Source organism: Pseudopodoces humilis, chromosome 4 (assembly GCF_049639895.1).
Source record: "Pseudopodoces humilis isolate 2021_Gansu_Grassland_sample_001 chromosome 4, ASM4963989v1, whole genome shotgun sequence".
NCBI classification, from domain to species: Eukaryota; Metazoa; Chordata; class Aves; order Passeriformes; family Paridae; genus Pseudopodoces; species Pseudopodoces humilis.
This window is the reverse complement of record NC_142203.1, coordinates 3,326,881-3,341,698: the sequence shown is the minus strand read 5'-3', so window position 1 is coordinate 3,341,698 and position 14,818 is coordinate 3,326,881. Positions and strand designations below refer to the sequence as shown.

The following is a 14,818-nucleotide window of genomic DNA, read 5'->3' as shown; positions in this document are numbered from 1 at the left end:
AATTTTCTCAATTAATGATCTTGAGAAAGTATGTAGTGCTTCTAGGGTGCTTCTAGAACACTTGGTAGTGCTTTTATTTTTGAAACTGAAAGCTGCGCTTCTTAACTGTTAAAATATAATTTAGTAAATAGGAGATCATTGACATAAAGCTCTGTCAGCAAAAAGGGTACACTGTATTTCCTTAGAGTATATCAGAAAATAAGATTCTTTGTAGCAGAATTTTTACTCTGTAATCTGCAAAAGCCGTTGGATGATACCTTTGATAACAGCTTGCCTTTTTTTTTTTTTTTCCATTTTACAGCTGAACTGAATGTCATTGCTCCAATTATTTCTAATTTCTTCTTGGCCTCATATGCCTTGATTAACTTCTCTGTATTCCATGCTTCTCTTGCAAAATCTCCAGGTAGGAACTACATTTTAGGGGTGGGAGGTCAGCCTTGCAATTCCTTTATGCATAAATACAATTTAAAAGATTTGAAAATAAATAGAGGTTTAGTTAAACTATTAGATTCATATTTGATTCTCATGGCATTAAAAACTTAATATGTTGTATTCATGGGTCTTCTGATATTTTGAGAACTGAGTGATCCAGTGGGGCTTGGGGGCTACTAATTTTGTCATCTTTGCTGAGGGACCACAAGATAATTCAGACTTTATTCAGAAACTCAGGATGAAAGCTTTTCTGCTAATTCAATAGCTGGTGCTGTCAAACCACCCTTTTGTTGTCTTCAGTTTCTGTTAATGTGTTTCATCTTCCAGTTCAGAAGAAACAGGCATTGCTGGTGGCATTGCCACATTTTTATAGTCTTTAGTGTGGGAGGTTGGTTAAACTACAAGAATAAGCCAAAACCTGGTACCTGCAGAACAGATGTACATTATACCCAGTCCGCACTCAGTTGCACTTGGAGTAACTCCCTTAAAAGCTTCTTAAGTTACTGAACTGGCAGATTTATTATTTTTCTTCTCAGAGGGTGGGTATAACAGTTTGCACAGCAGTTGTAACTTTAATAATCTAATACACTTGTTAATTTTGGATGTGTTCATGGAGGTGTGCTTGTGTATACCTGATTTTGGATAAATTTGTGGCAAAAAAATGTAAAACACTGGCAGTCCAGTATTTTGATGTACCCACGTTCTGTTTGGATTATACTTTTCCTTTTAATCTAGTGAGAATTTCTGTGTGAAAGCAGTAAAAGTGCACAACTAAAAAGAGTAGTATGTAAGAAACTGAAGTATGAGACAATGATTTATGCTTTACTACCTTTGAAAGGAGAAACTGAATGCCAGGCAAGGCTATTGCTGAAAGTTCCTGGAGCCTGACTGAACAGACATACTGCCACAAGCATCCTCAAACTTCCCTTCTGAGCTGTGCTCTTAGGGGGCAAAATGAGGAGCATTTACATATCTGTAAGATGTAAATTCATTTGAAAGGTGTTGGAAAATGGAAAGCATAAATATGCCAGTCTGCATTTTTTGCTTCACTCAGACTCAGGTGTTCACATGGATGGATGCAGAATACAAGGGAAGGAAAAAAATTGCAGTGCCTTCCTTCTCTTGTAGTGTTGTTTTAATTGATTTTCCCCCTCTTTCTTCTATCCTGCAAAATTTTGGCTAGGCTGGCGCCCTGCTTTCAAATACTACAACATGTGGATTTCTCTGGTTGGAGCTATTCTGTGCTGCATTGTAATGTTTGTCATTAACTGGTGGGCAGCACTTCTAACCTATGTCATAGTCCTTGGGCTTTACATCTATGTCACTTACAAGAAACCAGGTATGTACAAGGCCTTCTTTTGGTTTTAAAGGCGGGGAAGGAAGGGAAAAAGTGATGGTCTTGCGAGGGAAAAACCCCAGAAACTTCTTTCTGTTTGGACCACTAGATTAAATTTCTGCATCAGGCTTTTTTGTTGTAATTAAATGGAATTTTGCCTGCATAGTCACTGCTGTTCCCCCTCCTCCCAAATTATGAAGGAATCACTTAGGCATAAATGTCCAAATGAGAATTGGAGGAAAAGGTGCATAAGGAAAATGGTAAATGCATTGCAGGTATCAAGAGATATGTGTGGGAGCAAAAAGATGATAGTGGGGTCTTCCTTTTCCTCATAAAAATAATAATCTGAAAGGATCTGCTTAATCTAGTAGATTGCCACTGAATGTAACTGGCTTTAAGGCAGTGTTTTGAGATACAGTTTTTACTTTGCTGTAGTATGAAATAACTCAGCATTTTTTCCTCAAGTGGTATTCTTTTGACTGTGAAGCTGTTGTGGTCTTCGAAATGTGGGGATAAAAAAGTCAGATATTCCCTCTCTTAAGCTTCTTGCTAAAACTTCTACAGAAAAAGTTATATTTAAATATAATTTCTTATTAAGCTGTAGGGTTTGTTGACTAGTATTGGATAAAATGTAGCAAGGTGTAGCTTAACCAGTGGGTTTAGTTAGTGCCTAGCATTCATTTTGTGATCATGCAGTTTTACAGTGGACAGCTGTAAATAATGCACACTCAAATCTTTGAACAGATGTGAACTGGGGATCCTCAACTCAAGCCTTGACTTACCTGAACGCACTGCAGCATTCCATTCGGCTCTCAGGAGTGGAAGATCATGTGAAAAACTTCAGGTGACACTTAAAGACAGGGAATTCTGTGTTCACTAGCACGAGTGTTGCTGTTAAGGTTTCCAAAAAGTCCATGTTCATCTCCTGTGATTCATCCAAGTAGATGGAATTACAGATTTGAGTGGGATTCTTAGCACAATTGCCATCCTCTGAGGTTATGAAGAACCTGGCAGCAACCTGGTTTTAAACAAAGCATCCATGAAAATGAAGTGGAGCAGCTAAAGAGATTATTGAGGGAGATTACTTTAGGGAATTCATATGATAATTATGTATTATGATAATTTTGAATAATGATCGCCTGTAATGAGTTTTGAAGTTTGGACACTTCCTCTTTTAAAATATATTTAAAAAGTTGCCTTTGACTTCCTTGCACTAGGTTAGTTCTGCCTTCTGAAGGAAAGTAATGCAAAAATGAGCATATGATTCCAGTATTTCTGCTGGGCACAGAAGAATCTGAGCTACAAAATGCAAGGGATGTGATTTACCAGTGGGGAAGAAAAACTTAATCCCTCTGACCTAGCCTTGTCTAAAATCTGTTCTTGAACTTCTTAAATGTGTAGATTTTCAAATTTAATGAGATTACTGAATTTTTATGCAATTAGTCATAGATCTGCTGACATTTGGGTAACAACTGATCTTTTCTTAATTGAAGTAGTCTCATAGAAGTGGATGAGGCTATTACATTTGCAGTGATGAATATGTTGTTATGGCTGATATTAGGAAGAAACTTTTCTGTTAATAAAAAAGATTAATTCTAATTCCAATCTTCATTTTTTCTCCCCTCATAATTCTAGACCTCAGTGCTTAATTATGACAGGTGCTCCAAATGCACGTCCAGCTTTGCTTCACCTCGTCCATGCTTTCACCAAGAATGTGGGCTTGATGATCTGTGGCCATGTACATATGGTAAGTTTATTCTGTCTTTACTTTATAAGTTTACCTTGGTGGTGGTTTTCTTCTCTCTGCTTTGGGGTTTGGTTTGGTTGTTTTAACCTGTTTGAATTTGTTTCTGGTTTATGTTTAAGTTTTGGTTTGTTTATTTGTTTTGGATTTGTTTTTTGTGGCTTTTTTTTTTTTTAATTAAAGCATCATTAGACACTAAAAAGTGCACAAAGAGATGTACTGGTAAGTATTGCTTATGTATAGGTAATCACTATTCCAGTTAGGTGTACTATTTGTAAATTTGTAAAAAACTCAGTACCTTTATAATTTGATGCTTAAATGCTGAAGGACCTTTTACTTCTAATTGAAGTGAGCACTGGGAGATCGATTCCCTTGTAGAGTTCCTAAGAACCCTGGGAGAAAAAAAATTTCTTGAGCAGGGAAGTCAGTATCAGTTTAGCCAATAGCTAAAAATTGCTTTTAACCTTCCAAATAGCTTTTTATTCTTTCAGTTATCAGACTAATTTAATTGTCTGTTTAATTGTGTTTCCTCTTCCCCTTTTGACCAGCCCCTGATACTTCACTAAGTATCCCTGGGTGTTTTTGTCAGAATATCAAGTGAGGGTGTTTTTGCAGGGGGGGGTTTTGTGGGGGTGGTTCTGCAAGGATAAAATTCTAACAGTTCTTACTACTTAGTGTCTTTTGTGACAAACTTGAGTGGTTTTGTGATGGTGGGAAGGAAGCAATTTTGAAGTAACTTCCCTTCAAAATCATCTTGACATGAGTTGTGCTGGTTGAAATGTAGGGTGGCTGTCATAGAGTGATCTGTACCAAAAATTCCATTTAGCTACAGAGAGGCTGTGGCACCTCTGATAAACTTAGGTAGATGCATTTTACCACATTGGAACTGTGTAGTTTTACTTCACATCTTAAGGCCAAACTTCTGTCAGATCACTAAGAAGACTTAAGCAAGTGTGTGAGTAAGAGATGTAATCCTGGACTGACACAGGTCACCTACCCAGACTTCTGCAAGGCCTTCAGCACAGTCCCACATGACATTGACATCGCCAGATTGAGGAGACCTGTGTCTGAAGGGTGTAGGGTTCAGTGGATTGGGAGCTGGCTGGATGGATTGTTGTTGTGGTCAATGGTTCCATGTCCAGCTGGAGGCTGTGACGAGTGGTGTCCTTCAGGGCTTGTCCTGGGACTGGGGCTCTTCAGTGCCTTCATCAGTGACAGGGACAGCAGGTTTGCAGCTGACACCAAGCTGCAGGTACAGTGACACACCTGAAAGGCTGAATAGAAACAAGGATTGCTCCTAAATGTGTTTAAATTTATTACACTTACCAAGTGTGACTTGCTTCTAATCTAATGAATAGATTGGAGCAAGTTAAGTTAATGCAGTCCACATACAGATGCTATGTCTTAAGCTTTTTATTTCTGTCTATATAAACTTAATATTTCAGTGAATACGAAGGACAAACTGAGTAATGCTAGGGAGATATCACAGATGTAATCACTGCCTTTTAAAAGTAAGGCTATACAGAAAATAATAAGGTGCTGTCATCCTTCTTGTAGGAAAACAACTCTGAAGGTTTTTTGGGAGCATATCTCTTCCCTGTTCAAAATTACTTTCTTAGAGGAAGGGTGGCACTACCTCATTCTTCAGTAGCTTTGACCATTTAGTCGAGTCTGTGTCCTTCTGCAAAAACTGGGCTGCTGTGTTCTTGATTATACCTCATCCTGTGTTCTGCATTTTGATGTCTAGGAGGAGCACAAAAGATTCACCCCAACAGAAGTAACATAAAGGAAGTATTTAAAGAGAAGGTGACTTTGACTGCAATATACAAATACTGCCATAAAGTGTAATATGAAGTCATCCTGCATCTGTGTATATTTCTTTACAAAGCCCTTTTCTTTTTAAATTATGTTAATGCTTTGGAAGACAAGCTTATGCCACCCCCTGGGGAAGAGGGTTGTGCTCTGCAGGAACAAAATTTCCAAAGTTTGAGCAACCCTCTTCCTTAAAATGGTAAAAGTTTCTCAGTTTCTGCTGCTGACAGTGCCTGGTATTTCATGGTTTGAGGTGTTTTTGATAGTGTGCAAGCATGTTTTGAGGTTCTCTGAGTTTGAATTAGTTTCTAGCAGTGACATTAAAAAATTGGAAGGGGCTTTTTTGCTCCCATTACTCATATTCCTGATTCTTGTTCCCTCCCATCTTACTGTTCCCTTTTTTTTTGAAAGGGTCCTCGGAGGCAAGCCATGAAGGAGCTGTCAACTGATTTGGCTAAATATCAGCGATGGCTAATTAAAAACAAGATGAAAGCTTTCTATGCACCAGTGCATGCAGAGGACTTGAGGGATGGAGGACAATACTTAATGCAGGTATTTTAAAAAAAATAAGTTGAACTGCTCAAGATGCACATCAAAATCAGAAGGGGCTTTATACTTTGAAATACATTCCTTTTGCAGAATTATCCTTAAAGCTTTTGATGAAAAGTTACCTTATTGTTCTTTTAAGCAGAAAATAGAGCCTTTAGTTGTGTCAGTAACATGTTATTTTATAAAATATTTCTTGTTCTTCTTAGGCTGCTGGTTTGGGTAGAATGAGGCCTAACACCCTTGTTGTTGGATTTAAGAAAAACTGGAGACAAGGTGATATGAGAGATGTTGAAACTTATATCAATTTATTCCAGTAAGTAGAAAATAAAAAGTTTTAGCTGCTATGTTCCATTTCAGTATGTTTGATACCAAGAAAGATCTTGGTTACATGAAGTCTCTTTCAAGTGGTCGTAGATTTTTCCATTCAGAAGTCCTTAATACCTTGGGGTTTTTTCTAAAATGGAAATTAATAAGCAAGTCTTTGTAGTTTAAGAAGATTAGAAATCTCCATAATAACTTTCTGTATCTAAAAGAGTTGTGGCAAAGGTCTGAGGTTTGGGAGCTGCTGTCTGAAAAGGAGGAGAAATATTTCACTCACAAGATACACAGCCCTGACACCCAGGCAAATATAGAAAGGAGAAGAGAAAGGAAATCCCAGAGTAACTTGACAGTATTGAAAAGCACACCAGTTGTGGCTGAAAAATTTAATAGAGTAATTTGTGCTGCTACCCAAACACTTAAGGAAAAGAAAACAATCTTTATTTTACTTACACAGAGGTTTTTGTGTTCAGCTGAAGTACTGGTTCACCCATTTCCTTTGTGCTTTATATTTCTCATTTTCTGTGCTTTTAAAAGAGAGAGAGGATGAGGCTTTAGGCTTTACAGGCAGATATTAGAAAAGGACAAAAAAAGGTCATCTCACCCATATCTTGAGAAAAGCAGGGGCACCAAATACAGTGGAAAAATAAGGAAACACGTTGGTTAGTTTTTCTTTTTTTTTTCCTATTTTATTTTGGGATGGCTTTTGCAGGAAGATCTGTCAAGGTCAGCAAGTCATGTGGTTCTCCACATCCCTAAAGAAACCTCAGGAGGTAATAACTGCAGGTCAAATGTAATTCTGGAAAACTAAAAGTTTCTGAAGCACACAATAGAAGCACATCTAATCTCTACAAATCTAACACATTAAATAATGAAATTAAAATATTCACTAATAGACAAAACAAATCTTAAATCAACCTCAATTTTTCTTGCACTTATTATAGACTACATTGATACTTCAAACATTTCTAATCAAGTCTTACTGCTTCTAAAGGGAAGAGTTTAATTAGTGAAATCCTGAGAAATTTCTATCTATGGAAATGATATGGGAGGGAGTTGTCTGATTTATGGTTGTAATGAACAAGCTATTTATATGTAAAGGGTGGTGATTCATGACTAATGCAAACTGTATGATATGGTTAAGTTTGTGTTTTTCTAGTCCTATATTTTGGGGGTGGGATTATTACTAATTTTACTCCACTTTTTCTCCAGTTTATTCAGGGTTTTTGCTCTTTTCTACAGTAATGAAGTTCTGCCTCTTTATTTTTGACTGGAGTGAGTTTCAGCTTTATCAGATGTAATGGGACTAGGCACATTATAGCTAGCTTACAATTAATTTTATAGTAAATTACATCATCTTAGGTGTTTTTAATACCCAAGTGTTTTGGAAAGACATCAGAAATTTTTAGTTCTCAGATCAAAGAGATCTACTCAAATCCCTTTTTTGATGGATGGAGATAGAAATCTGTATGTCTTGGTGTTTCTTACTATTTGTGCAGAACTTGAGCGACCTATTCACATTGATTTTATTCAATCACTGTTTACATAGTGGAGAGAGGGAGAAGGAATAGGTATCCTTTCTAAATACTTTTTTTTCCTAAAATGATGTTCAGTTAATGTTTTGGAATTGAAACTGACATTCTAAAGCAAATTTATAATTTGGGAGTTCAAGTGGCAGTGCTTAATCACTGGAATTTGTTCAGGGAGGGTTTTTCATTTTTCATTTGGAAAAGAAAAAGCTGTAAAATATTTTATTTTTGTCCCTTTTGTTTAGTGATGCCTTTGATGTTCAGTATGGTGTAGTTGTCATTCGCCTCAAGGAGGGCCTGGACATTTCTCACCTTCAGGGCCAAGGTATGACTTTGTTACATCTGGTGAATTTTTCTGTTCTAATTCCCTTCTGAAACTTCATTCTGAAAAAATATTGAAGCTCAGTAAAAAAAAATCAACAAAACACCGCTGTTGTGGTATAGTAAAATTCGGTGAAATTAGTGATAAGATAGTAACCCATGATCAGCAGCAGAACTTGGCTCTTCTGTGTTTCACCTCTTTGTATTTTAAATTGTATAGAGCTTCTTCCAGAAGATCTGCTGCTTTCCTGAAACTGATTAGTCGTGCTGGCAAGTTGGCATCAAGTATTTGGGGCTCAAGCCCAGAAATTGTGAAAATCGCAGCAAATATCGCACTGTACAGGAATGCCATTGATTTTGGTGTGGGTTGCCAAACCCTACACAGACCAGTTTAGGGACTCTGAGTAGCCTGCCTCAAATTTGGGGAGGTTTTCTGTGTGGAAGACTTGGTTATGCTTTCTGAGTAGTGTTCTTAAGTGGAATGGTGTGATTTTAGTTAAATTCCAAGCCTGTGAGCTTCGGTGCAGCTGTCCTGATTTGGTAATCTGGAATTTGTTTGTGGCTTGCTCCATACAATGCTGCTACCATGAGGAGAAATGACACAAGGAGGGGCATCCCCCTGAAGGAGGAGGTTCCTTCACTGAAAAAGATGAATGTTCTGGAGAGAATCAGAGAGCCTGCCACCATGTACAGGAGGGCAGAGGAGGGTGAGAAATGGCAAGGAGTGAACCTGCAGTGTGGAAACAACACTGCTGAGAAAACCGGGAATGTAGCACCAAGGTGTCAGAAGGATCTTGGTACCCACTGAGGTCTGTGCAAGTTTGCTTCAGCTCTGACAGCTCTGCATGGAGGCAAAGCTGGGAAAAAGGCTTGGCAGTGAGACAGACACACTTGGTCTGTGCTGTGCTTAAGGCTCGTCTTCCTCTTGGAGTTAAAAGCAGAAAACGTTTCACCAAGTGATTTTTTTTTTCCCTCTTCTGGTTGTAGTTCCACAGTGTTACTGAGCTCTGTTTTTAGACTCTGGGCATGCAGTCAGCAGCCACAACCTGAGAAAGCAGCAGAAAATGACAGCTCTGCTCAGAGGGGAGCCTCTTTTTGCTCTGAAGAAGTTCACAGAATACTTCTGTGTTGTTTTTCCCCACTCCTGCCCTCTTTGCCGTGGTGTAACTGTTGCAGCAGGATGAAGTCGATATTAAACCCAGTCAGTGTAGTCACATACCTCTGTTTGTAGTGTTTGTAACAATTCATTGCATCCTAATGGCTTTTTTTGCTTTTACAAAGATTTGCTGTCATCCCAAGAGAAGTCTCCCTGCACCAAGGATGTCATAGTAAAAGTGGATTACAGCAAGAAGTCTGAGACAGACACTTCCATAGCTTTTGCTCCATCATCCAGTGAAAGAACTCCCACTCCACGCAAAGGTAACTGCTAGTTAGCTGTGAAGCTTGAATTCTCACTATTCCACCCTCTCATTCCTCCTCAGTTCCTCTCTCTCTTTGCCCAGGGATTATTTAGGGGATTTTTTTGTCTCCAGAATAGATGTTGATGTCTGATCTCTTCAGTACTTTGGTTCAGATCTTACCAGGATGTAAAATAAATACTTGTTTCTAGACCCCTAAATAAACCAGGTGGTAGGCAATGCCTTAAAATGGATTTTTTTTTTTGTTACTGAGTTTGAGAGACAGTAAAAAATGCTTGAGGATTGTGCCCCACATCTGTATGTTAGGAGTGCTTGGAATGCCGCTAAATTTATGGAGATTTGTTCATCTCAGACTAGAATACTATGTGCATAGTAACAAATACAAATCATTCAAGATACTTTGACATGACAGTAAACAACTTTAGTCTTTTCTTATAAAGCATAAACCTTAATAGTTAGATGGGTAGTGGAGGTATATATAATTTTTTTTAAGTGCAAGTGAATCCTAGGATTTGGTAGACTGCATTTGTGTGGTTTTCTCCATGCAAAAAACTGCTTCATTTCACATCTTTATTTTCTAATTTTTTTTTTTTTAATTTACATTTGTATTGTGTTCATTAATGTCACAAATGAAATTAACCTTTTCATTTTGTATCTTCAAACACCTTCCAGAGGAGGATGAGGATGGAAAGACTCCAACACAGCCACTGTTGAATAAAGGCAGGCATTTTCCATCTTTTTGTGTTAAATCATTCTTTTACATTGTTGATTTCAGTTTTCCTTTTGTAATTTTTTCTACACCTAAGTACCAGAGGGGAGAATATCAACCATGCAATGTTTATTTGTTTCTTCATATCTGCTTTAGAATTGCTTCATCCTTAGGGACTAGGCTGTGAAAAAAAAAGCAACATTGTGGAAATTCCCAGAAGAAGCTGCTGCTGAGAAAGGATTGTGCATAAGTGTTGGAATTTTTAAAAAATTAAAATTAAAAAGCTCTTCTCTAAAAGTAACATTTGAAATGTGTTCAGGACCTTTCTGCTTTCTCAGTTCTGTGTCAGGTGTCTGTCTGAGTCCTTGCTTGGTACAGGAAATAGCAGCTGATGGTGCAGTGGAAATGCTCTCAGTTTATTCAGTGTATCTTCCAAAGTCATGGTTGTTGCTCTGTCATTCGGAAATAGTTCAATAGCCTGAAAATTAAGGCTCAGTACAGCTGCTCAGTGAGGTGAACATGTTGAAACAATGCAAAGTAGTCCTTCAAATCAGCATTTTGAGAAAACACCTGAGCAGTTTTCACTTCCTCATTTATTTCAGACTTGTTCTGAGTTAATCAGGTATTTTTTGCCTTAACTGCAATTCATCTGAACTGTTTTGACATTTTCTTTGTAATTTCAGCAGCTAGAAGCTTTTGTGTTTTAATAATGGAAAGTGAGATTATATCTTGAAGCACAAGATGGCAGTTTGGAAGAAGTCCCAGTATGCAATAAAGTAGTATATTAATGTAAATCAGTCACAGATGTGCTCTAAATTTAAAAAAAACTCCTGATAAAATAAGGACAGAGACAAATGTCAGACTCCTGGCTCTTGTTCAGACTGAGGTTTTAATTAAGAGAAAGAGGATAGGGTTTTTTCCCTGCAGTTCAAAGAGAAAAGATCTATATTATTCTAATTAAAATTGCTATTATTGTCTCAGTAAATCAAATAACTTTGTTATGCAAAACAGTACTTTCTGCAAAAAGACCCAATATGCATAAACAGCTTTTAATTTCATCACATTCTTTAAAAAACTGGATTTAAGGAAAGAATTGCTTAGGACATGACTTGTACTTGTAAAATCAGCTACCTACATATTTTTAGGGAAATTTCTGTCTTTTGTAAGAGGTAGGGTACAGATTGCTCCAGCCTAAAGCTCTGGAGCAAAGTTAATTAAATAGTCCAGGCAAATGTCTGTGTAAAGACCTCACACATCCTTTTATTTCTCAGATGCCTGCTAAATGACTTCAGCTGCTGAAATTGAGTCTCTAGACACTCTAAATACAGCCAGTTCAGTTTATATCCAGTCAATCAAAATTTGGAGTTGGGCTGGGGGGAAGTAAAGGAAAAGTTTTAATCTAAAAGTAGATATATCACAAAATACTAAGAAGTTGCGTTTGATGATTTTCAAAGTGATGAAGTAAAATGCTTCAAAACCAAAATTTCACCATATCTTTTTTTCCAGATTCAAAGAGCAGTCCTTTAAATTTGGCTGACCAAAGACTTCTTGATGCCAGTTCTCAGTTCCAGAAGAAACAAGGCAAGAGCAATATTGATGTCTGGTGGCTCTTTGATGATGGAGGTAATGTGCTTTATAATTTAAAAAGCTTCAAATGTTGATTAAAAAAAAATCATTATTGGAATAATTCTGGATTAGTTGTTTAATAAATATAGATACCTGTCAGCCATTTCATATAAAGTCTATAATCTGGATTATAATCTAATCTAACTGTACTATTTAACAAAGTGCATTTCATTAAGTGTATTTCTTAATCTGTCTCAAATTCTACCCAAAACACAGGTTTGACACTGTTGATTCCTTACCTTATCACCACCAAGAAGAAGTGGAAGGACTGCAAGATCAGGGTGTTCATTGGTGGAAAAATAAACAGGATTGATCATGACAGAAGAGCGTAAGTTTGCCTTAAAAATGCCATTTCAAATGCTAATACAGCATTGGATTATTTTCTCTTCCTACTTCCCTTATTTCAGTTGTTCTTTGCTGGAGGTGTGATCGTATTCTGTTGCCTTTCTCAAAAAAAGGTTTTGTTTCCTCCAGAATGTTTTTGGATGAGTTACCTCAAACCAATTTTTCTGCAATATTATCTGATGCTATTTTCAAATATTTTCTGAGATTATCTTCAAGTGAGAGCTTCTCTCTTATTTTAAAGCCATAAAACTGTTTGGGTTTATTTTCCAAAGCATGTTGTTGATTTATAGTCATATGCCAAGTCAGTTTGATTATTGTCCTTGTTACATTTGAGGTGCCTTTTTCCTGTTCCTCAAACCAATGGCTTTTTTTACCAAACATTTATCTGTTTAACCTGTGAAATAATTAAAATTATGATCATGTATAAAGGCTTGTTTTTCTGATGCAGGATGGCTACTTTGCTCAGCAAATTTCGGATAGACTTCTCAGATATTATGGTCCTTGGGGATATTAATACTAAGCCAAAGAAAGAAAAGTAAGTCTCAGAACATACCTTGTTTTTTCATTGAATTTGTCTTTAATTTAGAACATTTCATTCTTTCCTACATTTGTTAAGGTACAGAAGTTCCTGTGTTGTTCAGTGTTTCACAAAAATATGGGAAATTAATTAACAATAATTCCCATGTCCAAGAGTATAGAAATTTTTTTTTAATCTCTGTATTTTTTTAATCTCTGGTCCTTAGATTGTAATACTGAATTCAGAAAAATGAATTTTTTTAAAAAACCTGAGTTGTCTTGAGCAGTCCTCCTAAAGAAGAGAGGCATTCACCAAAACTTAAATTATCTGAATCTCATAAAGTCCTACTTTAGTGTAACAGCTTGGTCTTGAAATAGCCTGATTTGGGTTTTCTTTCTTTTTTTTTTTTTCCTTTTCCTTTTTTAACTTGCTTGGACTTTTAATGGACACAGGAATGATCATACATACAATATTTCTTACTTTCAAGTTCGAAAAAGCATTAATCATAGATAGCTTTTGGCACAAATTTAGAACAGAATGTGTATGATCTAAAAATATCTTCCATTGCCACTATCCTCCTTTCCCTTCAGGCCCTCTTGAGTATGCTGAAGTTGTAAAAATATCTTCTATATGGCCATGCATTTATCTGAAGGTCTTGATATGCCATGGAAGTAGAGAAGTGTTATTTCAGAACTTGGTTGAATGCTAAAGTTAATACGAGTTCTTTTATTCCCTTTTTAATAGTCTTTTCTTAAATGCATGCAATATACTGAGCAACTAAAACAAAGTGAAACAAATTATTCCTGGCACTCCTGGTGCTCTTGGATATTCAGCTTCCAGGAGCCTGCTGCTGTGAAAGGTGTAAGTGCTGATGGAGTAGCACCCATTTATGCATCACAGTTGAGATCCTAGAATCACGTGGAATTATTTTTGTTTAATAGAAGTGATCCATGAATTATTTCTTCTGAGAGGGTTTTTCTTTCTGTCTCTGTGGATACCTCCCCACAATATATCCAAAATATTTCTAAATACCCTTTAGGCATTAACAACAGCTGGAAACCAAGTGGAGGAAGATTTATTTTTAACAGTTGCTGTGCTGTATAATAGTGTTATTATTAGATCTCTTTTTTGCTCAGCCAAAGAAGAGCAGATCACATTTGTTTTCTTCCTTATGGTTAAGGTGAAGTCATTGTACAGTAAAGACCACCAAAGGTAGCTATAGAGATGTTTTGTTTGTCATGTGAGTTTTTCCTGGAGGGAGTGTAGGTAAAAAAGTAGGATAACAAGAGTTCTTTCTAGCAGAAATTAATTCCTCCTTCATCTTCAGAAGGTTTTATTCTGAAGTTACTGCTCTAAAGTCCTGGTAAATTCAAAGCATTCATATTCTTACCAGTGCAACAGGAAGACTGAGTTGGATATCTGTGTTTTTTTCATATGAATGTGGCTCCTGGACTGTACCAGAAAGAGATAAAAGAAGCAAAGTAAAAAGATCAGAGTCGGAATCCTAACAGCAATGGCATGAGACTTGATAGCTGGTTTTCACTGTGCCATGTAAACTCCTCCTCCTTCAACATTAGTTCTGAAGAACCTGCTCCTAGTTATTGTCATTGTCCCCTTTTTTAAGGATAATACTGTTCAGCTTTTAAAATTAGAGGTGAATTTCTGAACTGAGTATAACTTTAATTGTATGATGGATTGTTTGCTGAATCATAATGTCTGCATGTGCAAAAAGCTGATTTGATGTTCTAACTGCAACAGGGTGGGGGGGGAGGAAAAGCTTCAGTTCATTTTTACATAGCAATGAAACCTAATTTCTGAAAAATTATTGAAATAATAATAAAAAATATTATTGAAAAATTATTTTCAATATTCAAATATTTTTTGACATAAAAAATTCATATCTGCTCTAATGCTTGTTCATTTAATCCTTCCAGTATTGCAGCTTTTGAGGAAATGATAGAGCCCTTCCGGCTTCATGAGGATGATAAAGAACAAGAAGTTGCAGATAAAATGAAGGAGGATGAACCATGGAGGATAACAGATAATGAGCTTGAGCTTTACAAAACAAAGGTTCTGGGCTTTTTTAGAATGTTACATCAGTTAAAACTTCCTTCTCCTGCTGCATTTGTGGTTGTGATAACAATTGGTTAATTCCTGTTATT

General features: G+C 36.7%; 1 protein-coding gene across 2 annotated transcripts in view; it reads left to right on the top strand.

Moving 5' to 3' along the window:
* SLC12A2 (solute carrier family 12 member 2) overlaps positions 1 to 14,818 on the top strand; it is a 53,832-nt gene that overhangs the window by 34,942 nt on the left and 4,072 nt on the right. For both annotated transcript variants that reach the window (XM_005529442.3, XM_014258240.2), the window contains exons 13-25: positions 302 to 403; positions 1,616 to 1,771; positions 2,513 to 2,612; positions 3,404 to 3,515; positions 5,736 to 5,876; positions 6,080 to 6,186; positions 7,966 to 8,045; positions 9,323 to 9,460; positions 10,132 to 10,179; positions 11,675 to 11,791; positions 12,011 to 12,122; positions 12,588 to 12,674; positions 14,591 to 14,726. In XM_005529442.3, the coding sequence (XP_005529499.3) occupies positions 302 to 403; positions 1,616 to 1,771; positions 2,513 to 2,612; positions 3,404 to 3,515; positions 5,736 to 5,876; positions 6,080 to 6,186; positions 7,966 to 8,045; positions 9,323 to 9,460; positions 10,132 to 10,179; positions 11,675 to 11,791; positions 12,011 to 12,122; positions 12,588 to 12,674; positions 14,591 to 14,726 (1,436 nt within the window). The remainder of the gene's footprint in view (positions 1 to 301; positions 404 to 1,615; positions 1,772 to 2,512; positions 2,613 to 3,403; positions 3,516 to 5,735; positions 5,877 to 6,079; positions 6,187 to 7,965; positions 8,046 to 9,322; positions 9,461 to 10,131; positions 10,180 to 11,674; positions 11,792 to 12,010; positions 12,123 to 12,587; positions 12,675 to 14,590; positions 14,727 to 14,818) is intronic.